This window comes from Penicillium maclennaniae (genome assembly GCF_028827695.1).
Source record: "Penicillium maclennaniae strain IBT 15551 chromosome Unknown utg000004l:1.0-3007600.0:1.0-3009580.0, whole genome shotgun sequence".
NCBI lineage: Eukaryota > Fungi > Ascomycota > Eurotiomycetes > Eurotiales > Aspergillaceae > Penicillium > Penicillium maclennaniae.
This window is the reverse complement of record NW_026623216.1, coordinates 2,082,039-2,109,058: the sequence shown is the minus strand read 5'-3', so window position 1 is coordinate 2,109,058 and position 27,020 is coordinate 2,082,039. Positions and strand designations below refer to the sequence as shown.

General features: G+C 50.4%; 10 protein-coding genes across 10 annotated transcripts; 4 read left to right on the top strand and 6 right to left on the bottom strand.

Moving 5' to 3' along the window:
* Positions 1-611: 611 nt before the first annotated feature.
* On the bottom strand, positions 612-1,961 carry N7477_004928 (M20 family metallopeptidase; the record flags this gene model as incomplete). Its single annotated transcript, XM_056966591.1, has 3 exons — positions 612-1,373; positions 1,415-1,804; positions 1,872-1,961. The coding sequence occupies 3 exons, from the start codon at positions 1,959-1,961 to the stop codon at positions 612-614; spliced, it is 1,242 nt and encodes a 413-aa protein (XP_056823372.1).
* Positions 1,962-4,436: 2,475 nt separating this feature from the next.
* On the top strand, positions 4,437-5,382 carry N7477_004927 (uncharacterized protein; the record flags this gene model as incomplete). Its single annotated transcript, XM_056966590.1, is given in 3 exon segments — positions 4,437-4,527; positions 4,704-4,972; positions 4,984-5,382. The coding sequence occupies 3 exon segments, from the start codon at positions 4,437-4,439 to the stop codon at positions 5,380-5,382; spliced, it is 759 nt and encodes a 252-aa protein (XP_056823371.1).
* Positions 5,383-5,759: 377 nt separating this feature from the next.
* N7477_004926 (pseudouridine synthase PUS2) lies at positions 5,760-7,787 on the bottom strand (the record flags this gene model as incomplete). Its single annotated transcript, XM_056966589.1, is given in 5 exon segments — positions 5,760-5,991; positions 6,043-6,627; positions 6,639-7,244; positions 7,302-7,521; positions 7,559-7,787. The coding sequence occupies 5 exon segments, from the start codon at positions 7,785-7,787 to the stop codon at positions 5,760-5,762; spliced, it is 1,872 nt and encodes a 623-aa protein (XP_056823370.1).
* A 336-nt stretch (positions 7,788-8,123) lies between these two features.
* N7477_004925 (putative transcription factor TFIIE complex alpha subunit) lies at positions 8,124-9,617 on the top strand (the record flags this gene model as incomplete). The annotated part of the gene is made up of 3 exons (XM_056966588.1): positions 8,124-8,218; positions 8,276-8,371; positions 8,453-9,617. The coding sequence occupies 3 exons, from the start codon at positions 8,124-8,126 to the stop codon at positions 9,615-9,617; spliced, it is 1,356 nt and encodes a 451-aa protein (XP_056823369.1).
* Positions 9,618-10,543: 926 nt separating this feature from the next.
* On the bottom strand, positions 10,544-18,626 carry N7477_004924 (uncharacterized protein; the record flags this gene model as incomplete). Its single annotated transcript, XM_056966587.1, has 12 exons — positions 10,544-10,629; positions 10,687-10,743; positions 10,819-11,579; positions 11,615-12,892; positions 12,949-13,000; positions 13,052-13,615; positions 13,674-13,873; positions 13,931-14,034; positions 14,085-14,978; positions 15,037-17,767; positions 17,822-17,975; positions 18,032-18,626. The coding sequence occupies 12 exons, from the start codon at positions 18,624-18,626 to the stop codon at positions 10,544-10,546; spliced, it is 7,476 nt and encodes a 2,491-aa protein (XP_056823368.1).
* A 722-nt stretch (positions 18,627-19,348) lies between these two features.
* On the bottom strand, positions 19,349-20,172 carry N7477_004923 (sugar O-acetyltransferase; the record flags this gene model as incomplete). Its single annotated transcript, XM_056966586.1, has 3 exons — positions 19,349-19,426; positions 19,532-19,928; positions 20,012-20,172. The coding sequence occupies 3 exons, from the start codon at positions 20,170-20,172 to the stop codon at positions 19,349-19,351; spliced, it is 636 nt and encodes a 211-aa protein (XP_056823367.1).
* Positions 20,173-20,476: 304 nt separating this feature from the next.
* Positions 20,477-21,458, top strand: N7477_004922 (protein-S-isoprenylcysteine carboxyl O-methyltransferase; the record flags this gene model as incomplete). The annotated part of the gene is made up of 2 exons (XM_056966585.1): positions 20,477-21,293; positions 21,370-21,458. 2 exons carry the CDS (start codon positions 20,477-20,479, stop codon positions 21,456-21,458), a joined length of 906 nt encoding a protein of 301 aa, XP_056823366.1.
* A 151-nt stretch (positions 21,459-21,609) lies between these two features.
* Positions 21,610-23,868, bottom strand: pex8 (putative peroxisomal membrane protein Pex17; the record flags this gene model as incomplete). The annotated part of the gene is made up of 5 exons (XM_056966584.1): positions 21,610-22,167; positions 22,223-22,671; positions 22,724-23,123; positions 23,150-23,723; positions 23,795-23,868. 5 exons carry the CDS (start codon positions 23,866-23,868, stop codon positions 21,610-21,612), a joined length of 2,055 nt encoding a protein of 684 aa, XP_056823365.1.
* Positions 23,869-24,131: 263 nt separating this feature from the next.
* Positions 24,132-24,592, top strand: N7477_004920 (uncharacterized protein; the record flags this gene model as incomplete). The annotated part of the gene is made up of 2 exons (XM_056966583.1): positions 24,132-24,427; positions 24,472-24,592. The coding sequence occupies 2 exons, from the start codon at positions 24,132-24,134 to the stop codon at positions 24,590-24,592; spliced, it is 417 nt and encodes a 138-aa protein (XP_056823364.1).
* A 237-nt stretch (positions 24,593-24,829) lies between these two features.
* On the bottom strand, positions 24,830-26,799 carry N7477_004919 (WD40 repeat domain-containing protein; the record flags this gene model as incomplete). Its single annotated transcript, XM_056966582.1, has 4 exons — positions 24,830-26,206; positions 26,264-26,464; positions 26,525-26,640; positions 26,715-26,799. The coding sequence occupies 4 exons, from the start codon at positions 26,797-26,799 to the stop codon at positions 24,830-24,832; spliced, it is 1,779 nt and encodes a 592-aa protein (XP_056823363.1).
* Positions 26,800-27,020: the final 221 nt, after the last annotated feature.

The following is a 27,020-nucleotide window of genomic DNA, read 5'->3' as shown; positions in this document are numbered from 1 at the left end:
TCAAGTGGAGCGAGAGTCTGTTGACGCAGATGACTAGTCTTCCGGCGGACATGGGTGCTCAGGATGTTGGCAAGTGGTGTGGCGGGTGTGGGTTTACTCCGTCCTTGGATACTGAACTCTTGCGCTGTGCGCGTTGTAAGCAAGCTCGGTACTGCACCAAGGCCTGTCAGAAAGAGGACTGGAAAATCCATAAGACTCGCTGCACACCCTGCCCGTGAATATTCATCCAAATGAGATCAAAACGGTCATGTACATAAATTAATTTCTAGCAATCTTCAAGCGGAAGTACCAACCCATATCATCGCATCAAGGTTGAACCTGGTAGTGATGAAAGGAGCTTGCGTTACTTCATTTTTCTTGTTCACACCGGTAGTCAGCTCTTTGTGGAGCTGTTGGTCGAAATCGCATACTCTTTCCAGAAACAAAAAAAAATAAATAGAATCCGGCTCTAAGTATGAAGGAATGAGTGTTGAAAGATGGCAGACTGCCGGGATTGTTAGTACTAAGTAATCTGTTCACCGGGCTGAATCCTTTGTAGCGGCAGGGTTATCGACACGTTTCATTGGGTTGACACGCGGTACAAAAAGATCGCAATTGTCGGAACTTTGCCTCTACATTTGCCTGTCTGTTGTAAATGCAGCCTTCACGTCTTGATAGAATTCGTCGTCCATGAGCACTTTCCACCCGGTCATTGCCAAAGCTTTGCCTGCGGTGATCGTCCTGTTGTGCGCCTCATCGGTTCCAGCAGCGAACGTGAACTGGTGCGTGTGATTTCTTGCTCCTTCCTTGACCGGAATCCCGATGATTGCGTGGAGAGCCGGAACGATATGTGAAACATTACCCTGGTCTGTGGACGCGCTCACTGGGGTGTCATCGGAACTCCATATCTGTTCTCCTTGGTCGCCCATATATTCCTGGAAAGCCTTGCATAAGGGTGCGTTCACGACTAGATTGGCGTATAAACGAGTTTCTTCAAGCTCAATCTCGCATCCTGTCGCTAGGGCCCCTGCCTCGAGACATCTCCTCACACGAGCACCCAGCGCTCTCGTCCTTTCAACAGTCGGACTACGAATCGTGTACTTCACTCGAGTCAATTCGGGTATAGCGTTTGTGATGGTCGGCGCCTGTAGGATGGCTCCATGGATTCTCTCCGTGGGCTGAATCTGCTGTCGCAGCATTGAAATGTTATTGTACGCCGACACAACAGCATCAAGCGCATTGACACCATCCCATGGACTGTCGGCTGCATGTGCGCTCACACCCTTGTAGACCGCGATAAGGTCGTAGCACGAGATAGACGAGCGTCCGCCAATTCCATGGACGCCGTGAGCCGTGAATTCCTCCTCGGACACAGGGTGCCTGTGGATGTTAGTCTACCGGACCTGACAGCCTGGAATAAGCCCCCCACTGGTACATACATCATCAATGAAATATCGGGCAGTCTATAAGCTCCGGCCTGGATCAGATCGATCTTTCCCCCGCCATCTTCCTCCGCTGGCGTCCCCAATAATTGGGCTTGGCCAGGCAGCCCGAATCTTCGTATCACGAATGCCAGTGCCACAAACCCTGTGACACTGGCTGTAGCAATCAGATTATGGCCACATGCGTGCCCAATCTCTGGTAGAGCGTCATATTCGGCATTGAAGTTGATACAGCGACCAGGAGTTCTGCCAACGAGGGCTTCGAATGCAGTAGAGAGACCATAAGCGTGGCGGGTTGTCGGTATTCCCTGCGACTGAAGAAAATTGCAGATTACATCGTGAGCCTTGTGCTCTTCATATGCCAACTCTGGAGCCTCATGAATCTTTTCAAGTGAGACAAATCAGATTTATGTGACTAAATTGAGTGTTGATGGGTAATCGATCACATACTTTCTGATTCAACTCTCGAAGGGGCGTGACCAGACTCGAGATATAGCCATCGATCGCTTGCTGAATCTGTTCCTTCGTCGGAAAGTTCATGGTGAATTGTGGATATTACTTTATACAATATTCTCAGACGTTCTCTATCAGTAGCTCTTTGTTACCCCGCGGATACCCCGCTATTTTTACCCTTCAAAGCTATCCTGCGATCGGCAATTACCGGACTTGGATCACGGAATGAAGGCCGCTCCGCAAGAATTTGATGATCATACCGGTGGGGATGACATGACAACGCGTAGAGTGTAGGAATGAGAGGATAGAAGACATTGATTTTGATTTAGTTTTGATTGACCCAGCGGACAGATGCATATGAAGATATTCAAAGTCGTGAGAGAGAAGACCAACCGAAAAATTCAAATTGAGAAAAGAAAAACAAAGACAAAGGCCTATCCAAGTCCGCAGATTCGCGTTTCTCTAGAGAATCGTGCGAAATCCACAAATTTCATCAACCTTCCAAGCACATAAACTCGTCAATTTGCTTACTGAAATTTATTACTGGTCTCCGTTGGTGCCAACATAATCAGCAGCTTTTCTGGCAATCTTTCAGGTTAGAAAAGCAAGCAGGATCATGAGTCGGTCTGTCACCATCGGGGCCTATCTGAGAGACGCAGTCATTGAAGCTCATCTGACAGTTGTTTGCACATCGGATATGAGGAATCCTGTTAGAATCGCATCTCAAGCGACAATTCAGGTCGTTGGTCCGGCATCTGAACATATTGCCGCCTTCTTGACTGCAACATCCATTGCTTTGATTCTCACAGGTCATGTAACACTGAGTAAATTCACTGTTTTGTAGGTCGATTTCTTGATTGTAATCCCATGTAACGCAATCGCCACCCCCCGACCAAGGTATAGCAGCAGATGCAATAACTGCCAGGGTGGATAGGGCACCGATGATAGAAGGGTACTTCATTGCAGGTGAGTTGCAAGAGGTAAATGTGATAGCTTTCAGTCGCCGTCAATGGTAAGTTAGATTTTTGGAATTAAATGAGGTGGAATGATGCCGACTAATGATCTCGGGGCTCTTCTGGCCTTTTGTAATCTGGATATTCCCCTCCAAGCCAGCAATGCCCATGTTGAGACACCTTAGATCCAAGCGCAACCCGTGTGCGTGTCTGGTCTACTGCCCGGGCTCTAGATGTTTAGTCTATTCTTGAGAAAAACGTAAATATCAGGTCACCAAAGCGGGGTTGATGCTTGTTTGGATTGACACAACCTGGTGATGAAAGTGTGCTCATATTGACACGGCGAGTTGTTTGACTTTGCTATTATTAGACTCCATCCAGGAAGTAGGATTCAAACAATGATTTTACAACTCAGAACCTCATGGGACCATCAATAATGGGTAGTAAGATAATCTTCTTCGTGGTACAAGGAGATCCTGACCCGAATCGTAATCTCCATCCGTTTATCCCTATACGCCAGATGTCAGAAAACTTTTCTCATCGAATTGTACATTGGTTCCATCAAATCGTTGTGTAATTAATACTATTTTACAATTTCATTCTAAATCGGACGAGTGAACAGTATACTTTCGGGACCGTCGGATGTGTCATGATCTTCAGCAGGCGTCATCGGCAGTCTCAAGAATCTCTTAGCGTAATCATTCAGGTCGTCATTCATATCTTCCTCTTACTTACGCCTCTAAACGAGTTATTAGAGATATAATCCCGACAATTTTTAGTTACTTACCCTACCAATACACCATGACCCACTTCCTTGATTGCCGGCGTATAGTTTGCAACCTTTCTAACAGATCCATGTATGTCATATCACTTCTCCCACACCAACAAACGTGTGATTCACATCTTCCGCTGCGTGAGCCTTGGAGCTGTAGAGACAAGTCTGGCCGTTTCTCGATGCATGCTCGGGATGTACGTAACGCCGATCAATGTCACATCTCTTTTGTAGCACGTTTAGTAATACATGTTCAAATCATACAATTCATCCTTTCCCAAATCACAGGGACCAAGAAATGGCCCCACCGTGATCACACTCGCTTCTATTTGCGGGGCCTATGGTGTCTTGACGTTGGTAATTTCGGATTGGGCAGCGGAGACAATACGGAAATTGGGGAGGGGAGGATGGACCTGGTAATAGAGTTAGAAACTATGTAGAGTAGCATTGCTGGATAAGTTCCAGAAAGTGAGCTGGATGGTCTCATTCATAGCGAATCTCAATCAAGATTGGGAATGTTTTGGGCTGTTCGGAATTGACTCGGAGTTTTCTCCGGACACAGATAAAGGGCACGTCAATCTGGCTCCTCGCGGTTCAATTATGGAGTATGAAGAATCGTCTTTTCTTTTATTGTCCTACACCACTATTAGAGCACGCCAAAAATGTAATATGTTTCGAAACCTTCCGTGCTTCTTATAGGGGACGCTATCAAGTACAACCACGACTTCTACGACAGCGAGTTTCTATCTCGCTTCAGTGTCATCCAAGCTACAGAAATAGATCAGGAGAGTTTTATTAAGGCCCTTTAAACACAAAAGTAAACCTTTCAATCACAACATGTCTATGGAAAGGTCTGACAATGTTCCCAGATACGGCAATTTCTCTGCCACATTCCGTCCTCACTTCCAGACAGCGACTTTGTGGGCCGGTGGGACGCCGAACTGATCTCACTTTTACCGTAAAGCGTCCGTATCTTTGTATCTGCCGGTGCAGGTTTGAATGGGCCGACGTAGACGCTCTCGGCAAGCCAAGGATCTGGTAAACTAACGGGGCCGGCGCATCAGACGAGGCCGTCTCCGACACCGCGCTTTACATGATTCTCAGCGTGTTCCGACATTTTCACCCAGTCCCAGCTGGCTGCTCGAAGAGTCGGTTCTGAGAAATTCACAGAAAGTCATAAGTCGATTGCGACGATCTCTCATAATCCCGGCCTCCATGTACTTGGTCTCGTTGGGTGGGGGAATATCAGTAAGAAGCTGGCGTTCAAAGGCGCGGGTGGCGCTGGGAATGAAGATTCATTATTTTTGATATTGTCCGAGAGGATGCGAAGGAAGAAGAGTAGTTGGCTGCGGCTTATCATGATTCCTTGGATGGTCTGTTGAAGGTGGCTGATTGTGTCACTTTGCACACTCCACGTAACAAGCATACACAGTACTTGATTCATTCAAGAGCCTTATCCTTGATGAAACCCGAGACCAGGATTGTTAATACGGCGAGAGCATCGATTGTGAATGAGGATGCATTAGTTCGTGCTCTTGAGAGTAAGCACATTTCTGCTGCGGCGCTAGATGTGCATTACCATGAGCCTCAGGTGTGGCCGACATTGGCGAGTATGGAAAATGCTACGCTTACTACGCATATTGGCGGCGGGGTTCTGGAAACGAGGACCAATTTCGAATGGAATGCTATGCGTAACATCATTGCAGTTGTGGGAGCAGATGGTGATTTTGCAGGGGATCCTTTGACGCCAGTGAATAGAGAAGCATTTGCGGCACAAGGATAGCATACTCTGACGCACCTAGCAATGAATGAACGTCCAAAGAATGGTTGATTATGATTCACGTCCACGGCAGAGACCATAATTACTTTGTTTATGTTCAAGCGCGACGAGTTTGTTCGGGATATCAGCGTATATACAAGCGAAAGCAAGTCACGGTTGTTGGATGACGAGTTCCAAAACAGGGAACTGGTCAACTTGCTCTCGCTCAAGTGCTTCTTTCAATGTCCGGTGGCCCAAAGTATGGAATAAAGGCCAACGGCTCGGGCCTATACTGCTCCTCGGCAATTTGGAAAAGGACATGGGTTTGAAGATGATTGATACACGTTACTTTTGTTTGATCCCGATATATAATCATGCCGCATCACAAGAATGGGAAGCCATCAATTACCCTCTTCACCGCCAGGAAGATTGGCTTCGTCTTCTGATCCGGACTCCACTTCAGCCAAAGCTTCTTTCTGAGATTTCCCGGTCTTGTCTTGTTCGGCTTCCTTTATCTCGGCATTCTTCTCATTGGAAGCAGCCACAATTTCCGCCGCCTCGACTCCACCAGAGGTAACATAAAGGAAATAATCGCCAGGGAAGTGATCGATGTGGTTAAAGAACGAGCCAAATCTGCATATCATGTTAAAAATTGTAACCAAGTAAAGGAAGGCGATCACTTACGCTGCGGACTCTTCTTCCTCGCGGAAGATACGATCGTAAATCTCTCGCTGCTTAAACTCCTCCATCTCCTTAGTAAAGTTGTCAAATGCGACACGTTCACGGCCCAAGCCCTCAGCCTTTTGATTATAGCTATCGAAGATCGGGCGTTCGAGTAACAGACCTAAGCCAGGGGCCTTGGGAATGGCGATACGATGGGGACCATAGGTATCCTCGATGCGGTCGGCAGGGCAGCCGGAGCGAACAACCAACGTGGCCATGGCCACCATTTTGCGGATCTGGTGCATCATGAAGCTCTGACCGTGCACTTTCAAGCTCAGCCACTCGGTGCCGTTAATGAGAATCGGGGTCGGGTTGACGTTGAAAGATTTGATATGACGCTTGGCAGACGGATCCTTATGAGTTTTTTGGATAGTATAGTTGTGGAAATTCTTGGTGCCGACGTATTGGTCCAGAGCCTCTTGCAAGCGAGCGATTCGCGAGGAGGAGCACGGTATGTGCGTCTGGCAGCAGTATAAGCGGCCTTGATGGCTTTGATGGTATCGAGGATCTTTCGTTGGCGGGGATCCATGACGAATGGCTTTTTCTCTGTTGTAGACTCTTCAGTCTTTTCTGGAGCTGCTGGCACTTCCTTCTCTTCCTCCTCCTCCTTCTCCTCCTTGTCCATGGGCTCTTTGCTTTCCTCGTCAAGATAAAGGGACTTTTCAACAACCTGACGAATATCCTCGGGTACACTCTCCAGAATGGGCTTGATATACTTCTCATCAACATCCGCCCAATAACCTTCGACATCCGCTTGCCTAGCGTTCACAGCATCCAGGTCGCCTTTCTTCTCGGCGAACTCGACAATCTTCTTGCCAAGATAGGTGCTAGGGTGGGGAGGCAAAAGACAGTGACTAGGCATCAAGTACTCGTAAATACGAGAGTCACAAAGCTGATAGCAACTGAAGCCGCCAGTGGTGTGCACGAAACCCCAGACGCGGATTTGAGGGCTCAATTTGTCATTGATCTTCTGGACGATATCGTGGTCATCGATGATCATTTTCAATGACACAACATTGCCGGCAGCGTGCACACCTTTGTCGGTACGGGCGCAGCGCACGAATGACGACTTCTTAGGGTCTGATGCATTAGCCTTTGAGATAGCTCCAGATGCGACCAAAGCAGCGAAAAGATCGCCTTCGATAGTTTTCTGATTCTCGTTCCTGGAAATCTTCAATCAATACACGTCAAAGTCATAGTAGTGATTCAGAGAAACATACAGCTGCATGCCATAATATCCAGTCCCAGAATATCCCATCATGAGCGCAACCTTCTTCTTCGGGCGGCGCTCCTCGTTGGCAATTTCTTCCGCGGTGAACTCGGTCGCGTAGATAGGCGCCTTGACTTCCTCACCGTTTTCAATCTTCCGGCGCTTGGCTTCAGCTTGACGCTCACTGCGCTCTCTTTTATCTATGGCTTGACGACTTCCTTGGTTAGCCGCTGAGATCGGCGCTGACCAGGAAATCACGTAGCATACCTCCATGCTGACCTTCCCATATCGCGGTTCTTACGCCTTCCACCAGCTCCACCTTCTCTGCTTTGGTCGTCGGCCATTGTACCCGACTGAAGAACTCGAATAGCTCGACGCGAGGTTTGGACTTGTTGTGAAAGGTTCGAGGATTCAACCGAGCGGCCAATGAGGTGGCGATTGGGCTTCTAAGAGAAAAGACACCGGCTAAAGGGCGCGAAACAGCAAAGGCGCGCATGAAAACGACTCAGTAGAAAGACGAAGATCTTCGATGCGCCGCGGAGGTTTTTGACGGCGGAGGTCACTAGTCCCAATCTGGTTAGCTTGGGACTTTTCTGCCTCAGGCGGAAACACCTCTTGCAATTCGCGCAAGCTTTAGTTCATTCACTTCAGCTTTGCTCATTCCTTTCGCTCAGCGCCGACAGCGCTGTCTCATAGACTTCACATCGCACCGAACTGTGATGATGATTGCTGCCTTTCCTTGAACCGTTCATTTAGAAGCTTTGTCTTCCCATTCGACCGTCGTCGACCCCCAGCCATTCCGGCCCGCGAGTTTGCGCCAACTGTTGCAGAGATGGATCTTGCCAACACCCTCATCAGGAGCGTGGTGCGTGCCTTCTACGAGACTCGCCACATTCTAGTCGTTGATGCGCTCTTCTTGCATTCAGTGTACGATGCCCTCTGAGAGGATATAACGCGCGGGCTGATCTGACACACATTCTACAGACTCCATGCAGAGGATCTCGCCTTTCTGATGGGCATGCAGCAAAAGGATCTTCGAAAGCTGTGCGCCCGTTTACGAGAAGATCGCCTCATCGGAGTGTATGCCTTATCTTGGCCGTGCCGCGGCGTCAACAAGTGTAATTTGTTCAAGCTGACCTGAGTGACTTTTCTCACTCGCAGAAGCCAACGCTCCGAATTTCGCGACGGATCAACTCGCCCTGTGAATCGAGAATACTACTACATCCCGCTTCATCCGGTCATTGACGCGATCAAGTACAAGGTCTCCAAATTGACGTCCACGATCAAGGCGCAATACACCCCCAGCGAAGAGCGCAAGGAGTACATCTGCCTGCGATGCGGCACAGAATGGACCGAGTTGGATGTGTTAAGTTTAGTCTCCGAGGAAGGATTCGAATGTCAAAACTGCGGTGCCATTTTGGAACGAACCGAGGACGTCAAGGGCGTGGAGGGAATCGATCGTACCGGCCACGAGAAGAACAGTAAACTCATGGCGCAGCTCGACAACATGCTCAAGCTTCTAAAGCAGATTGACTCTGTCGAAATTCCGCCCAACGACTTTGACACTGCCTGGGATCACAAGGTTGAGGTTCCCCGCAATCAGCACACGCACCCGACCCGCCAGGCAATCTCTATACCTGCTAAGACACAAGACGTTACGCGCACCACGGCAAAGACAGACGCAGCCCAATTGGAGATCGCACTTACTTCCAGCGAGGAGAAGAGTGCTGCCGAGCAGGCTGATGAGGCAGCGCGCAAGGCAGCCCTCGAGAAGCAAAATGCCCTACCCCATTGGCATACCCACTCTACAGTCAATGCAAACAACGTCGGTACTACGCAAGCCAAGAATGAGGCCGGCGTCCCCGTTAAGCCCGAGGAAGAAGAGGACCAGAAGCCCGATCCAGATGCCTTGGACGACAAGGTTGCAGCCTACTATGCTGAGATGGAGCGCGAGCAAGCCCTGCAAGCCGAGCAAGACGCTTCGAGCGCCGAAGATTCAGATGACTTTGACGAGGAATTTGAAGACGTCGGAATCTCCGGACCCAGTGGTCCAGCCACCCCAGTCACAGGAGCTGGTCCTACCAGTGCTCCGACTCCTTCATCCGGTATTGCCGGTGTGAAGCGTGAACACGATACTGCTTCCAGCGCTGCTCCATCATCGACTGGAACTCCCACTACGCCCGCAGACGATGGACCCGCGTTGAAGAGGATCAAGACCGAGCCTGGCACGGAAGAGCCCATTATCAAACCCGATCCCGACGCAATGGCCGAGTCTGAAGTCAAGGACGAGGAGTCTGATGAAGACGAAGAGTTTGAAGACGTATGACACTGCAAACTGGGATTAAAGAGGGGGAAAAAAATATTTGTTTTTGGACCAAGACATTGGCGCTGGCGCTCGGAGGCTTTCTCATGGAAATCTTTTTTGTAACAACAACCTAAGCTATCCATGAAATTGGTAGAAAATGCTTTTGACATGAAAGAAATATAAACCAAATCTATCTTCTTCGATCAAACGAAATTCTGTTTGGATGGATCATAAAACGGCCTTCACGAAAGGAGGCTTGGGGGAAGACAAGTAGGTCGTGCCTTACATGTCATCGCTCTCGCCGGCATAACGGGCTGCTGCTTCCATCATCTGGGGGATAGAGGCACAGCTCCCGGTCAAGCCTACTTGTGCTCTCGTTTCCATGCAATACGGGCAGGGCAGCAGAACACGGTCAAAGTATCGAACAAGTGCCTGAGATAGGTTCGTGGGGCAATGGTAGGTCCTTCCCGTCTAAGATCCTTCGGAGTACTGAGCGTTCTTAGCTGTGTGACACACCTGAGCGGTGTTTGATGTCTTTGCAATTATAGTGTTCAAAAAATTTGACCATGCGCAGGTGGGAATATCGGAGTCCAGATGGCACATATTTGTCGGCTACTGCCACACGTACAGATAAGCCCTAGATAATAGACGTCTCTTCGCAGCAAATTACAGTGGCACAATCCAAGCAATGCATTTTGAACCGCAGCTCAAAGAGCCTATGTTGACATAAGGTCTCTACCCGACGCCTTTTATTGTAACACCCGGAACATATGGAAATATCAATGGCGGGCCCGCGTCTTTGGCCAACAGCAAAAAAACAACGCCTCCAGAAAAAAAAACACGCATTTCATGAAATCATAAGTGAGCTTGATATGTCTTCGCTGAACTTCAGAATTGATGGGGTTACCAAGAAAATCACGCGAAGGAGAAAAATAGGGGAATGAAGGCTAAGGAGAACCGACGACTCCCATTTCGGAGTCGCTGGCTAATGCAGAGGTTGCTTCCCATTCATCGGCGGAGGGAAGATCGGATTCTGAGGAGCCGGGTCAGATTAAAGCTTCGTCGTTCCATTCGCTATAGGGGCTCGTACCTGAGACGAGGTCGTCTTGGACTTCAATCGTTTTCTCTTCGATGGGAGCGAGGATTGCTGTGGATGATAGTCAGTCGGAATTCCGATAGGTCAATGGAAATACAGAGAAATCAAAAGTAGGGGCTCACATACCGTTCGCATTGTCGAGCGTCCGTCTATCTTCCTCGCTCTCTTCGTCAAAGTAGGCATCCTGGCAATGCTTGATGACCTCGATGATGCCGTCAACGATTCTAGATTCGACTTGTTGAACGTGGCTGTGGATGAATGACTTTTCGACTCTTTGAACACAGGAAATCATGAGATTGCGGCCAATTTGGTAGTATCGAGCCTCAGACTCTGTGGTGATATCATTGTTCTCATTGCTGAAAAGCAGAGTCTTCAGTATGTCAATGGTACCCTGGCGAACCGATCGATCATTGTCGATGAGGAGGGTCGGGGCCCAGCTAGGAATCTCATCTCGAACGATTTCCGAAAACCACTCTTCTCCCAGTTGTAGTCTCTCGTTGGATGTAGTGCAAATTCGGGTGAAGAAGTCGAGATGATCAACACTCGCGCGGCCGTCGATTGAATCAACTCCCTTCGCGACAAATCTGATCATGTCTGCAGCGTCGGCCTTCCCTGGACACCATTTGCAGAACATGAAGGTCGCCTCGAGGAATGGGATGCTAAGGTCAGCGGGTGACAGTCGCAAACCGACTTGCAGCGCTTTGATAATGTCATCAAGTAGCCCCGCTTGGGGTTCTGATTGTAACAAAGAGGCAATAATCGTGCATGAGGCCTTGGTGTTCCCGAAATGGTCATGTTGCAGAATTTTTTGCAGAACAGAGAGACTTCCGTCTTCATCGACAGGTCTGATGAACTTGTTTTCGGTGACGCTCAAAGAGTACATGGCGCTGCCCAACAGACGTCGATTCTCGTCATCTCGGACAGGGGAAGCGCAAAGTCAATCTTCTTGAAAAAGACTGCGCAGAGGGCCATCATTTTGACGTAGGAGAAGCGTCGGCCCTTGTCAATCAGTCTAATGTAGTTGGCATACTTGCTTCTCAGTCTCTTCCGGTCCTCTTGATCGAGCCAGATGATTTCTAGGCAGCGAACGAAGAAGCCGTTCTCGAGCAAGAAGTCAACAGTTCCAGGTGACACCGCAATCATTTTGAGCGGGATGTCGAAGTAATCTTCCCAGACTCGAGAGACGGTCTGAAGAGCAGGCCACAAATCCTCTAATTTGCGGACGATGTCTTCCAAAAGCCCGTCGAAGCGGACTTGCAGATCAATTGCTTCCTGTTCGTCAACACTTGCATCGTGAAGATATTTTTCGATCTTGCGCATGGCGTCAATGAGGAACATGACGCCTTTCTTCCGAACGTCCGCGTTTGGTATCTTAAGGATCAAGTTGCGCATCGATGTTTCTTTTTCTTGGAACCACTGAAGGACCTCGAATGCCGCATGTACATTTCGGGATATCAGGTCAGAAACCTCAGCGGAAATACCATCCAAGCATGGATGATCCTTGGACCGTGCAATCAGTTGCTCGTAAGTGTCAAGTGCAACTGTTATAGCCTTCAGCTCAAGCTCACGCTTTCGTTCAAAGTTGACTGCAACGCTCTGCACGTTTTGTAGCAGACCCTGTACAAAGAAAGCATAGAGCGGGTCCAAAAGACAATAAGATCGGATGGTAATCTCATTGTTGCCGGCGATGAGGCTGGCTAGTTCGTCGGGCACAGAAGCTCGGACTGGATAGCCTGGCTTCAACGGCCTGTAGACTTCTTTGGACGCCTCCATTTTAGACACACGCTGATAGAATAGCATGTAGGCGTTCCAGACCTTCTGCATGTGGCCACCCATTGTTCCACTCGGGCCCCCGAAGCACTGGTCTGCAATGGTTGCTGCGTCAAATGAGCTGACATCCGAGTCATTAAACTCGACCCATGAGGTTGAGGTTCCCGAGGCGGGTCTCTCTCGAGTGTACGAGTAGTAATGGCCCGATTCGGCCGTGCCAGTGTGAATCAAAACACCGACCAGTTCGAACATGTCAGGCTCGATGTGAGCCTCTGGATCTGAAAGCTGCTCAACCTTGTAGGGAGTCATGTCGATCCGATCCGGGAACTGAAATTCATCGTTGATCTTGCTTCGGGTCAACGAAACCATGTCGAAATCAAACCGTTTGAGATGGAAGATCAGATTATCGGGAACGTGTTTCAGACAAGCTCTGCAAATATGTCAGAAGATGAAAGTTGCTTGGAAGCTTCCGCATGGTCAACTTACCGCTTCACAGCATCAACATGGCGGTTACAGCCTGTGCACGAGTATTTGTTTTCTGTTCCAATGTCAGCAGGTGTCTGATTAGCAGAAAGGAGCTTTAACTAACCTCCTTGCATGATTTCTCCCTCGACATATGCTTGTAGACTCTCCTCTAGGCTGGCCTTGCCCTTGATGTCACACTGTATGGCAGAAAACGGTTCCTCTCTTTCCGAAATGTGGGGGCATTCCTGGGATTTGATCTGCTGAACGAGTTGACCGCCGTAGAAAGATCTGAAATTTTTCTTTTCCTGTGGATCAACGATCTGAGCCTCCCAACGGTCGAAGAGCAGGTTGTAGAACTCGTCGACATCCATCTGGATGGTGACATCGATTGCCTCGTTGTCGTATGTCTTGATCTGCTCGACAAAGTCTGTTGGATCCGTATGCTTCGTGAAGGTGTCTTGCATCATTGCGAAAAGCTTTTGAGTTTCTTTGAGAAGGCTCTGTGATGAGTCTGGATCCACCAGATCAAGCTTCAGCATGAAATCTCTGAACTCGATATTCATGAAAAGCTGGGTCATCAAAGAGTTCAAGTAACAGGTATTCGAGAGATTCTTAAGTCCCGCATACCCTGGTGGAGCTCGAATTATCTTTGATCGATCCCAACTCGAGTTTGGCCCGTAGGAAACATCTGATTGAGACTGGTATCAGTGACGTTGGGGCGGAATGGAAATACGGGTAAAACGAACCTCGAGGAACAACAGGCTCTAGCATATCTATAACTTGCCCAAGATTCACATCATTGCGCTTGCATAGCAGGCCAACAATGCTGTACAGCTTCTGGCGAGTGGGTGAATGCAAGACAGGAAGCTGCGGAGCCGTGAGGTTCTCTATGTCGGGCGACAGGTCTGGGAAGAGATAGATGCCCAGAATTTGCTCGGCGAGATCACTAGAAAGTCAGTCCAGGGTACTTGATTTCATTGATTCCAAGTTTTGGAGAACTTACAAGTCTCCCAGGTCAACGTGAGCTTTATCTGCCAGGTCAAGGCACAGCTCCAACAATAGAGTAAATCCATGCATCAAGGGATCAATTGTCTCGCGACCCACAAACTGCTACAGTTAGCAAAAACTCCATGCTGAGTGGAAGAATTTTCACATACCTCTTGGGTGCGGTGCCGGAGCATAACCATACTCCAATCCCTGAGATACTGACTAAAGATGACATCTCCGGGAGATTTTTCCGCAATTGCACGGAAGACCCAAAGAGCACTAGTAAAGAATTCTGCAGACTGCGAGGCATACTCTGGAGCCTTGGGGATTGTCATAAGGAAGGCATTCCAGACAGTTGCCAACATGTCTATTTTGTCGACGATTTCGGCAGGTGCCGGGCTTTGCGACTGGTCGTCAGCCTTCTGAGCCTGTTTCTGCGACTTCAATGGGCCACATGTTATCTTGATCCTCTCTGCTACGTCCACGCGAACTGATGAGCGACTTTCATTCAAAAGCAACGACTGGATCAACTGGTCGAAGTGTGCTTCCTGCTTGACAGCATTCCAGAATTTAGTATCCCGTGTTGAGCCGTCGATGAGAAGGGCGAAGGGGAGACGAATAAGTTTCTGGTTCAGAACGCTAAACGGAAGACTGGGCGCAGACTGGGCCATCGTAATGAAGCCCAAGAGCCGCTTCACCAACTTTGCCGGGTCCTGGACAAGTGCGGCGTCGTCGCTTGGAGAGCCATAGACGTTAAAGGCCGCTTGGAGGGATTCAAGCGCTTTTGTGGCGAGCCAGAATTTGATGGAATCATGGATCAGGGATCCGGCAAACTCATCGGCCATCAAGAATGCCACAAGTCTATTGATGCTGTGCGACGCAAAGTCTCGATTTGGAATCGCCTCTGTCGATTCATCGCGCAGGCAAATGAGCAGCACGTAGAAGGAGTAGAATGCGATGAAGGGTGTATCAAAGGGGAACAATGTCTTTTCGTCGATTTGCTCGGACCTCACAAGATCGATGATGCGCTCTGGAGGAGGGAACACGGCGAGGAAATCAAAAACCTGAATAGAGATAAATTTAGCATTGAGCGAGAGGGTAAAGCGTAATCAAATGACATACTTCACGGGCGACATCCTCCTTGAGCACGAGAAACTCGTAAATCTCGTCGAAATGTTTCATAACTTCAAAGTCGACGGATGTAAGAGAGTGCTGACCATTGTGGCGCGCGACCTCCTGGGCATCCGGTGCCTTGCGAAGAATGAGAAGTCCTCCTTGGAGCTTTTTCATGTCTCCCACAAGAGCTCCCGGATCTTCGAGCAGGTTGAGTCGCTGGCCACCGCAGATAGCCAATAACTTGGAGAAGCCGGTAAGACGGCAAAGTAATTCTACGAGCTCGGTCGCTGTCGAAAGACTGCCGATTTGCAACACCTTAACACCAGAGTGAGCATTGCCGTTGAACGATTGCCAGGATAGCTCGACCGGATCACCCTTAATTGGGTGTTCTGGAAGGCTCGGTGGAGATTCCCGAGGGCAAACGTATTGTCGGCGAGAGCGCAAACCGTGAAGCAATCGGTAGAGGAACTGGAGCGAGCGCCTGAATCGCAACTCTTCGGGGCCAATAGCACCATTGGTGATTTCTTTTCCCAACTCAGAATCACTGTTTGTGGCGTGTGACGGCTTCAAAGCTGCAGCGGAGTCCTTGAGTTGCTCAATGCAACGACCTACAATCGCAATATGTGTGGCTTCGACAGCAGATGGTGGTGAATTCTTGATGATTGGATGATCCAAGTAGGTTTTGATGGCATAATCTGTTGCCGCGATTTCAATGGTTCCAGGCGGGGATGTCAAAATGAAGTTCCAGATGCGATCCATTCCCGGAATGGTCACAACCTCATTGTCTGCAGCGGCGGGAGGCGGGTTAAAGCGAACTTGGTAAGTTATTGACATTTTCGTAAACGCAAGCAATTCCGGGGAATAGTCTTTCGGGACCAATTCAGGCAGGTATTCATGAATGCATCGGTCGAGGAAAGGGTTAGCCTTGGTGCAGTGCGTGAGAGCAGTGGACATCATGCCCCAAACTGACTTATGCCCATCCACCCCCAGTTTGGTTGACAGAAGAATATCATTCCAGAATGCTTTTCCGAGCTCGGGTGTGATTGTCTCTGGGGCCATGTCAACAAGCCGGAAGAGAAGCATCACGCGGGAAACAAGGCCATGGTGCGAAAATTTTTCGGCCAGGTCAACGTGATCTCCATTCACAGTATGAAGCAGGTCAGTGATTACCAGACGTGTCAAGTCGTACTTTTCGTCGAGCTTGTAAATCTCTTGCGCATCGTGAATAGGGATGAGAGCATTCAGCACTTGAATGCTGCCTGCCGTGAAAGCGTTCATCTCGGCGATGTCAAGGATACAGCGCTCATAGATTTCCGTCCGGTCTGTCCCGCTGATGCCTGCTCTGATGCAGCTTGCGAGTTGCCTGCTGCCGAGATCCTGCAATTTTGTCCTCTGGTCATCGGAGAGATTGTCCGCTGCAGTGCTTTCTCGAATGAGACGCACACAGAGCCACAATGCGACAGCATTCACGCGGTCGGGCCCGGTATTGTCATAGTACCCGGTCTCGCTGGGTTGATGATACATTCGACCGAGCAGAATATCACAAAATTCAAGCATATTGGCATCAAAACGTTCCAGCGGAAGCTTCAGAACTTTTTCGCAAATGTACAGCAATGCCGGTGACGCGGTAGAGTGCATATAAAGCGTGCGGGTGAGCATGGCTAACACCTCAGAAACGATCCTACTGTCCTGGCTCTCGGTCACAGCTTTCCAAATGACGTCCGTCTCCAGGTTTGTATATGAGCTCGCCACGACCAGGAACCCCACAATGTTGCTGCTGCGGCAGATCAGCTGAGGGTGAGATTCTACCCCCACGAGGTAATCCACGAACTTATTGCTTCGGATGAAACGAACCAGATATTGAATTTCCGGTAAATTGACTGCAGTGGCATTGGTGGAGATGCGGTCGGCCCAAATCTTCACCAGGTGTGATTGCATTGTTTCCACGCCACAAACCCGGAGCTCCATGCGGCCCTCCATGATGTGCTTCTTCAAGACACCAAGTCTCCAGCCCCATGAAATGATGTCCGTCTTGCTAGCACTGCTCGCACCTTCTGAAAGCTCAATTCCGAGGTCTTGTGCGATTCGATCGATGAATGCAGGGTCAGACTTGCAGAGCAACATGTAGACACGAGGTATTTGGAGAAGCATATGTTCAGTGTTCTCGCTTGACACCAGGGCGGATTTCTTTGTTACCCATTCTTGGTACTGGATGTCAATCTGACGGACTGTGTCGTAGATGACCGTTAAGAAAGATAAGTGGGCCGATGAATCAAACGTGAATTCCGAATTTGAGTCGTGTTGTGTCTTTTCCGGTGTGCAGTCGGCGACGCTGGTGGCGAAAACCAAGACAATCTTCAAGGTGCTCCATAAAACAGGAGCCTTGAGCATGGTTTTCAACAAAAGAGAAGTGTATTCTGCCACCACCGAGGGAGCGTTGATGGGGGAAATAAAAGACCTCGTGCGGATCCGGCGTACTAAGTCCACTGTGTTTATCATGTACTGTGTCTCTAGGGCACGATAGAGGGGAATGTTCTGTGATCCCAGCAGCCACGCGAGAGGTGTTATCCAGCGTCGGGCTGGACTGTCTGGTAGCTGAGTGTCTGGCTCTTCACCAAAGCAGCGCATGAACATGATGTCTAGGTGAATCATGTGGACGGCAATTTTGACATAATCCATGAAGAAGTCCTCCAGACCTTTCAACACATCGCTTCCATCATCGATAACGAGCTCTTGTCTAATGTCCGGATTAGCTCAGAGTAACAAACAACAGTCGAGGAGAGGATCGTACTGTCTGCGGAGGAGTATTTCCAGAAGAAAAGGTACGCGATTCCAGAATTCAAGGTCTTCAGTAATGGCAGGAGCCGTCAATTGGTCGAGATTCTTTGCGCAGTCGGCCATCCACACTTTTAAGGCAGCAAATGCCAAGGTATCACGAGGGTCGCCTGCTCACAATATCAGCATCAGAAGGTAAATTGAGTGGAATCATGGAATCTTGTACATCTCTCGATCACCGCGATCATGTATTGCAAATTTTCGAACGCAGATGCATTCTCCCGAACTGATGGGAAAGAGTCGACGGGAGAGAGTATGTCGTCGACTTCGATCACCTCAGGTTGTGTCTGGTCTCGTAGTGCCTCGTCCAGTGGCCTCCAGCTTGAGGTATTCGGATCCTGGTCCATATCCTCTAGCTCGGCGACTTCGATCTCAGGACTCTGTGCCGGCGAGGAGGAAATCGAAATGACGTCGTTCGGGTCCGCGTCGGGGTCGGGGATAGAGCGGGGTGAAGGAGAGTCGGGTTGAAGAGACGCGGGGTCGATGGATTCGGAGTCCATATCGTAGGTTGGTGACTTGACATTTATTGTCATCTTGCTGGGACGCGAATCTGGAGAAAGGTCCATGGCGGAGGCAGGCGCGGCCGGAGTCAGGCCAGCGTCGATGGACAAGCTCTCTCTTACGCGACTTCCACTGTCGAGACGCGGGCGTTTCCGGTGCCCCTCGGTGTCGGGGTCTTCCATCGAGCTATGAAGACGCGTGGAGTCGCTCACGGGAGTGCCAGGCGTGGAGTGAGAGCTCTCTGGCGGGGGTTCTGCCATGACATTTTCCTCACTTATTCGACTGCGATAATACGTTTTGGCGGGTCAAGGGGGTCTGAATCCTCGGAATGATCGGAGTGTATCAGAAGTATCAAATCCGAAGTGAAAGCAAAGTGAGAGATATCCGCCGCAGAGACATCCGACGTTGGCGGAGCGGTGGACAGCTTTTTTGGGGAGACGCGAGAGGAGATCGGTGACGTTAGTGCTGTGGAGAGCCCCGAACAGTACTTTATGCACGGGATCTCAGTCAGCTCTTTTCATTCCTAGGTACTAGATTGAATCCTTTCTTATTGATCTCTTACTTCTCAGTTGATCTTAAAATGAAGAAGCTACCGTCTATAAATTCAACGTTCCTTGTGCACGTGCCAAACCAGCTTGCAAGGTAAAACGGATATATATTCGCGGGCTGCAATACAAGCATTGAAGACAAAAGCATAAACTCGGGCCGATATTTTAGAGCGGGTGCCCCATGAAACGAGAAATAGTCTCTAAATGAATCACCGTGCACGGATCGACCATGCAGACCTTAGAAGCTAAAAGCGCAAATCTATCACTACCTCAGGGCCCCATGAAGGTCCACATCGCTGTTTGAACCAACCGTGCATACCCAGATCTAACGGCAATCCAGTCATCATGGACTTCATAATTACCTCCATATATTTTCATATGCAGAGCTTGCCTAGATGGAAGCGTAAAGCAAGCTTCTCATCACTACCTAGATATCATTCAGTCATAGACGTCTCAATTTTGCGAATGATCTTAGCCGGGTTTCCAGCAGCCACATGAAACGACGGAACATCCTACAAGTGCCACGTTCAGTACATTTTCATGCGAGCATCATATCTGAATGCCTGAAGGATATCCCGAGAAGAAATAGAGAGAAGAAAGAATCGAGAAAAACATACCTTAGTGACCACACTCCCCGCCCCAATAGTCACCCCCTTCCCAATAGTGACACCAGGAAGCACTATCACATTTCCTCCTATCCAACAATCCTCCCCGATAGTGATCGGCTTGCCCATCTCCGGCCCCTCAGTCCCATTCCTCAAAGCAGGATCCAATGGATGCGTCCCCGCAAACAAATTGACATTCGGTCCGAACATCGTGCGCGCACCAACAGTGATAGGACAGCTATCAATAAAAACACAGTTAAAATTGACAAAGACGCCTTCGCCCAGCGTCACGTTAAACCCGTAATCCACCTTGACGGGTGCTTCAATCCATGGCTCGTTTCTGAATTGTTCTTCGTCGGCAACGGGGTCGTCGAGTTGGGCGGGAAGTGGTGTTTGATCGTCAACGATACTGTTTACATGTTGGTTTATGTGCATTTGAAGTTTTTGGGTGTTGGGAATTGGTGTTCAATTGGTAAAGCAAAGCGCACTCACTCTCTCCATAGCTCGACTAGCCTTCGGCGAGGCACTTCATCCGTTTTATTAAAACGGTTGCAGGCGTATTTGCAGCGGGCCCGCGCTGCGACCAGGTCGGGTGTAAAGGCGCGGAAGAGCTCGCCGCGAAGCATCTTTTCCTTTTCGGTTGGTTCGGCCATGGCCAGCCATGCGAAATAGCACAAGAGCCCCACAGTCAATGTAGGCCAGAGCTAGAAGGTCTCGCGAGAGACTCCAAAGAGCCAACTGTCACCATATCGGACCAAGACCCGAGTCCCCGCGGAGGGCCATGCGCCAAGTGGGGACGGAAAGCTCCAAGCTTCAAGCTCAAAGTTCAAAGCGAACAATCCACCGGTTCCGATCTCTCGAGTATTGTTCTTCCAAAAGAAAAACATGGCTTTCCTATCGTTCATTTAAAGACGCTCGCTTCCTTGAAACCTTTGGTGCCTCCTGGATACATTCAAAATGACCTCCTCCTCGACCTCCGCCCAACCCGGCGACTCAAACATTTCATGGCCCACCGAGCGCATCCCTCAACACCCTGAAGAAGAATGGCACCCTTCATTCACATCGCATCGTAGCCCCTCCGTCTCTAGCTCCATCTCCAATTCAAGCTCCGAACCCCCCGAGATCGACCCAACAAACCTCCCCGCCGGCACGAGATCGCTCTCGGGAATCTCTCTACGCGCCTTCTTGCTCGGTACAAGCCTCGGCCTCACAACAGGCTTGACGCTATACCTAGCAATTCTCCCCACACCCTTCTGGCGCATTCCGTTCTTTATCGGCGCCCTCAGTCTGTTCCACTTCCTCGAGTTCATCGTCACGGCCCAGTATAATACGCCTTTCGCGACCGTCAAGGCTTTCCTCCTTTCTTCGAACGGGTGGGCTTACAATGCTGCGCATGGGTCTGCGTTGGTGGAATGCTTAGTTTCACATTATTTCTTCCCGGGACAATGGACGCTAGGCAGGATGCTTTCGTTCGAAGGGCCGTTTGGTCATGTGTCCCTGTTGCTTGTGCTGGGTCTTGTGCTCACGGTCGTGGGACAGGCCATTCGGACAGGGGCGATGGCTACCGCGGCGGGGAATTTTAACCATCACGTTCAGAGTGAGCATAGGTCGGGCCATGTGCTTGTGAAGAGTGGGTTGTATCGATTTCTGAGACACCCGAGTTACTTCGGGTTCTTTTGGTGGGGGCTTGGGACGCAGTTGATTCTAGGGAATGTGGTTTGTTTTGTTGGGTATGCGCTTGTGTTGTGGAGGTTCTTTGCGACCAGGATTAAGCGTGAGTCTCATCATTCTCCTGGAGAAGATTTTGAGAGGTCTGGAAAGTTTGGGCTGAGCTGACTTCTTTGTTCTAGGCGAGGAGGCGTTCTTGATCCAATTCTTCGGTGCCGAGTATGTTCAGTACAGGAAGGATACACCGGTTGGCATCCCCTTTGTTCGTTAACCGGATCGGAGGGATGGGCTTTGCCAATATGGCGCTTCAAGTTTAGAGATTATTCTCAATGGTCATAGAGGTGAATTGATTCTGGACAGAAGTCCTGGTATACGGTATATAACATGACAACGCTCGTACAATGCAACAAGGTCTGTGTTGATCACAATTTATGCTCCGGTGCCACTGCACCCACTGCTCCACTCATAAACGGTCCATTCTCATCGTCCGGAACGGCGCCTGGGGCTGGCTGGGCCCCAAAGAGGAGGAGTTCGCGCCCACCGTGGGTGCTCCACCAGGCCACGCAGCAGTGAGCTCGATCAACGTCCATTTCGCCACCGCTCAATGCTTCCCAGAAGCGGTCGACGCAGGCTTGGCGCATTCCGCGGTCTGGAATAGTGTTGATAAGCTCAGCTGTGAGGGGGAGCCACTCTTTGAGGTCATCGACACGGAGGAAGGAGAGTGAGTCAATCAAAGCAAGTATAAGTACCGCTTGTGCGGAGAGTGGCGGCGCCTTGCCTAGGTCGGGTGTTGAGCTGTTCTGTACTGTAGGGGCTATGGGAGTAGTTGATGCGTGGAGGGCTCGATCTCGGACTACCTCGAGTGGAATAGATGGAAGAAGTGGTTGGCTGTTCGCCAGTGGTGAAGGAGGTGCGGTGACCTGGATGACTGTCTTGAAAGCAAGACGGAACTGTCTTGCTGACAGATTTTCAGGAAAGACCTATGCAAGGTTAGACGCTTGGGATGAGTATGGAAAAAAAGGGGGTCAAACTTACTGCAAAGAGATTCTCAATGTAAAAGGGCAGGTGCTTTGCAGCTAGGTCCGCATTATGGGGGATGGCGAAAACGACTAGTACCAAGCTGTGGGCAGCTTCGAAGATCTCCAAGAGCAGGCTGTTTGCACCAGCCGCGAGGTATGGGAATGCAGCGGATAAAAGCAATTCCTCATTGGCTTCGGGAGATAGAACCAAGGGGAAGTGCTCAGCCACGTTCAAGAAGAAAAGGTCCAAACACCGCTCCACTGGATGGTCAGGAATCTGACCGAGGTCGCTGGGCTTGATGCTGCGCAAAAAATTCTCCGTCAAGTCAGGGTACTGTGAGAGGATATCGATGGCTGCTAAGAACACAAATGTTTGCTGTGAGGACGAATTTTGACCAGTGCGCGAGGAAATAAAATAGAGATTGCGGAGGATATGCAGGGATTGCATTGAGACATATGGCGCACCTTAGTAGAACTGTCAGTATTGAATGGGAAACGAATGAGCGGTACGACTTACTGCTGCCAGCAGCGAGGGCCGGATCATTGATCGTTCTCCCAAGAACAGCGCGAAGAACAATGATCACCGAATACAAGCAATTCCGAAGAATCTTCCATAGCGTAGGAATAGTAGTCTTCAAGGACTCCGGCTCCAAAAACTCAGCCTCCTCCGTTACATCAACCTCGGACAGTTTATTTTGCCGCCACTGAACCATCAAAGTGCGGACAAAGTCGGCCAAGTAGTCAACAGCCTGCGCAACTAGCTTCGGGTCCCGCACGTTTTCCACAGCATGTGAAGCAAGCCGAGAAAGTGGTCCCAATGCTGACACCAGAGGACGAGAGCCTATGGCAGAGACAAAGCCAAAGGTCGCAGAGTTGGCAGCCCAACGAAACTTCCTCCCTGGCACCTCAACCACATCCTTATCAATAGCGCCCAAGAAGTAACCCCCCCCTCAAGCCCCTCAGGCGAAAAGTAAGTCGACCTTATCATGACCGGTAACAAAAGGTCATAGTTGATCTTGCTCCTTTCCATATCAGACAAGAGCTCGAATGTATAATTCAATACCATGGTAACGCAATGTCCATCGACCCCCGCATCAGGGACCAGCTCCTCAAGCGCTAATCGCGCCGCGGTAGCCAGCGCCGACTCGAGCTTCGTCCGGATTTTCCAAGGGAGGCCCTGTCTATTCTGTCCCTCAAAACCAAGCAGTATTCCGCCCAAGAGAAGCATATGTCTCCAGCGCGGCGACTTATCATCCGCACCCTCCACAACAGCCTTCACCCATGCCTCACGCTCAATCTTTCGATGTCGTCCATGGGGTATCTGTGCCTCCTCCTCCGTATCATTCTGCAGCACCGCGATTGCAGCTGTGTTGAACACGCTGAGGATCTTGCGACAAGCATGTAAATCAACGGGATGATTCCACAGCGCCGGCGCCGAAAGCAGCTGCGACGCGAGCAAGGTCAGGTTCAAAGGGTTACCGAGGATGGACAGGAAACTGGTCGCGGTGGGAAGGAGACTGCGAGAAACAATGCATCATTAGCCGACAGTGGTTGCGGTGGAGTAACCCAGCAACAATATTCATCATACCCAGAAGCATCTTCAAAGCTGGAAGTCGCCTGCAGCGACCGTAACAAAGCAGCCAGGGATCGTTCAGTCGCCATATCGAGATATCCTTTATTGGACAATAGTCCTCAGGTCTACATAGCCCGTGGTGATGATGGAGGAAAGCGCGGAGACGGGACCGGGGCCGGAGACCCCAGACGCAGCCGAGGCCCGTGACAGCGGCAAACAATGCAAACTCCTCGTCATTCGGGTCCAACGTTGTTGATCTCCTGGCTCTCTTTTGTTCCTTCTAGCTTGACCATGAATCGAATGAGATCCCGTCTCGTCTAGCTGTAGCTATCTCAGCGCCGCAGCTTTGACAATGGCCAACAATCGCGTCCCGATCAATTACCAAATCCCCTCGTTCCCTTCGCTGTACGATCCTATTCCGTCGCATCACCACCAAGCGTATTATCTCTACTTCACGAAGGATATTTGGCGGTACACGCTCTTATGGACTTTGATTTTCTACGCCATTACGCACTTGCCTGTCGCAGCGTGTACGGTCTTGACCCATGGAAGGAACTGGAGTGTTATATGGCTGGTGCCGTTGTTCTATAGCGTCGTTGCTGGCCTAGAAGGGTTGTTAGCTGGGAGTATTGTTGGACTTGTGTTTGTGTGCCACCTCTGCAGATGACGAACACGTGGCTAATGCTTTGAAGACTCGGTGCGGTATATGAAGCAGGCAATTTTCGAATGTCGACGTGGGTGCCTTTGATCTGGGCTGGCGTCAATGTGATGGTTCTCATCTTGACTAGCTTTCCGATGCAAGGCGGATTATGAACGACTGGAAGATTTATTGCGCATGACTTCTTCCGACCTTTGCCAAGGTACGAGTGATCAAAGACAGCACTCCCATGCCTGGAAAAAATTTGAAAGCTGGTATCTGCTCCTATAATACACTGGAGAATATCGCAAGCGCCGTCATCCCGGGCCCGAAGGGCCTCACATGCTTATATGTCCGTTACGCCGGTCCCGCAATCCAAATTTCACATGCACCTATCCAACCATATCAATTGACTATCTGCGTCCATCAGGCATACCGCCCTGCAGACCAGGTAGACCGCCGAGCCCCGCTGCTAGATTTTGAAGGTTCATGTTGGGAGGCAACTGGATGCCTTGAGCGGCAAGCTGTTTCTGAAGCTGAGTCAGGTCTATGTTCATAGGCGGAGCTCCCATTCCAGGGAGCATTGGGAACCCGGGCATTGGCTGAGGAGGCGTTGGTGCTGATTGAGACGGAGGTTGAGACATCATTGCTAGTCGGCCAGGATCCATCCCGCCCATAACACCGGGCATCCCAGGCATACCGGGCGGAGGAGGCTGAGCACCACCGATGCCTGGAAGGAAACCTGGGGCATGGAGTTGAGGACCGCTTTGTATACCCGGCAGGGAGGGTGCTGCGTCAGGTCGCCGCTGGTCGACCAGGCTCTCGGCCTCATCCTGCATCTCCTGCTCCTCTTCATCGCGGGCCTGTTTGCGGCCAAAGCCACGATTCCAGGTACCTTGGGCCTCTGCTGCTTCTTCGCCGATATGGAATCGGTCTTTCATGTAACTAGTCTCGCCAGGTCTAGCCCGAGACCAAAATCGAGTGAAGTTGTCTTTTGATCCTGATGCAAGGATATGGCCTAGAGGGTGCCAGTCCAAGGACCAAATCGTAGCGCCGTGGGCATACTGCACGCGATGCGCAGGGTAAATCACCTGCGGCGGAGTATTGGCCGGATCGGGGCTGTCGTAGGGAGCCACGGTGGGCATCTGCCCAGAGGGTAGATTTGGTTCGTCAAGCAAGTAGTGGTACAAGGAGCCGTCTTCGGCACCGGTGGATATCAAGTTGCTATGGATCGGATGCCATGTCAACGAAGAAACGGGCTTGTCGTGACCACGTAGAATGCAGATATCACGCATCATTCGCAGATCAAATACCCTCGCTGTTTGATCTCGCGAGGACGTCGCAAGAAGGTTGTTGTTCACTCGCGAGAACCGTGTTGAAGTGACGGTGTTTTTGTGGCTGTGAAGAGTTGTTAAGCACCTGGCGGTGCGCGGATCCCAGAACTTGACCTGATGATCCTTCGACCCGGAGACCAGTAAGCCTTTCGTCGGGTGCCAATCGCAGGACTTGACATCCCAATTGTGTCCGGTTAGAATCGTGTCGCAGGTTCGAGAAGTGAAGTCGAAGATCTTCAGAGTCGTATCGTCGGAGGCAGAAAGGAATTTCGTGTCGCTGGGTGCCCATGCCAGGTCTCGGACAGCGTCGTGGTGTGCGTCGTCGATGGTTTCGACATTATTGAAATTTGGTCGCCAGTATTTGATATCGCCTCTTTGTCCACCCGAGATCAGCCATTCATGGCTATGTGACCATCCCAAGGATGTCACGCCTGCTTGGACCTGATCGTAATGCGCCTGTAAAGAGAAACGAGATTAGCCAGTGTCCGGCCATCCAAACATTGGACCACGCACATCCATGACCGTCTCAAAGTTGAAAGCCGTGCCATTCCACAGCATGAACTCTCCGGTATGACCTCCTGTCAACAGGCGCCGCCCTTCTGGAGTCCATCGCACCACGACAATCGGCTTCTTCGACTTTCCAATGGATTGATGTAAGTGTCGGACGGGGATCGTGTCGGCCGGGCAATAGGTTCGCGCGACGGGCGGAACCACCTAGTTTCACGTCAACCTCTGTCGTACTAGGGACCAGAAAAGATAGTGCGTAATACTCACATCGACCGCGAAGCTGGCGCTCGGTCGCTCGGTCTCCATTCGGTGCTCACCGCGGAAGCGTGGCCGTCGCGTCCGCATCCATTGTACCATGGACGAGCCATAGTCGGTCACCAGTCCTATGTGCGAAGGGTGTCAGTCAGTCTGCAGACCACAGACCCAGGGGACAAGATCCCATAGAGATCAAACATACTTGGTCGACGGGGCCCGACGGGACCATCGAAGTTCTTGTTAAACCTCCCGAAGGAGTCGCCCCCATTCTCGTCGTAGTAGGCCATGGCCAAGGGAATCTGAGGCAGGGGTTAATCACGTCGTGATCATGAGGGAGGTCAGGACCAGGGTTGCGATTGGATGCAGGAGCGTTGGGAGAAGAGTCGGAGCTTTGCAGCAATTTGGGCCTTTGGGGGGGGAGCTCCCGGCCCGTTGATTGGTGCAGAGGGTCGTGGATTACTTGCTCTGCGCTATGACATCCCCCGCCATTGCGTTATGCCTGGTCGAA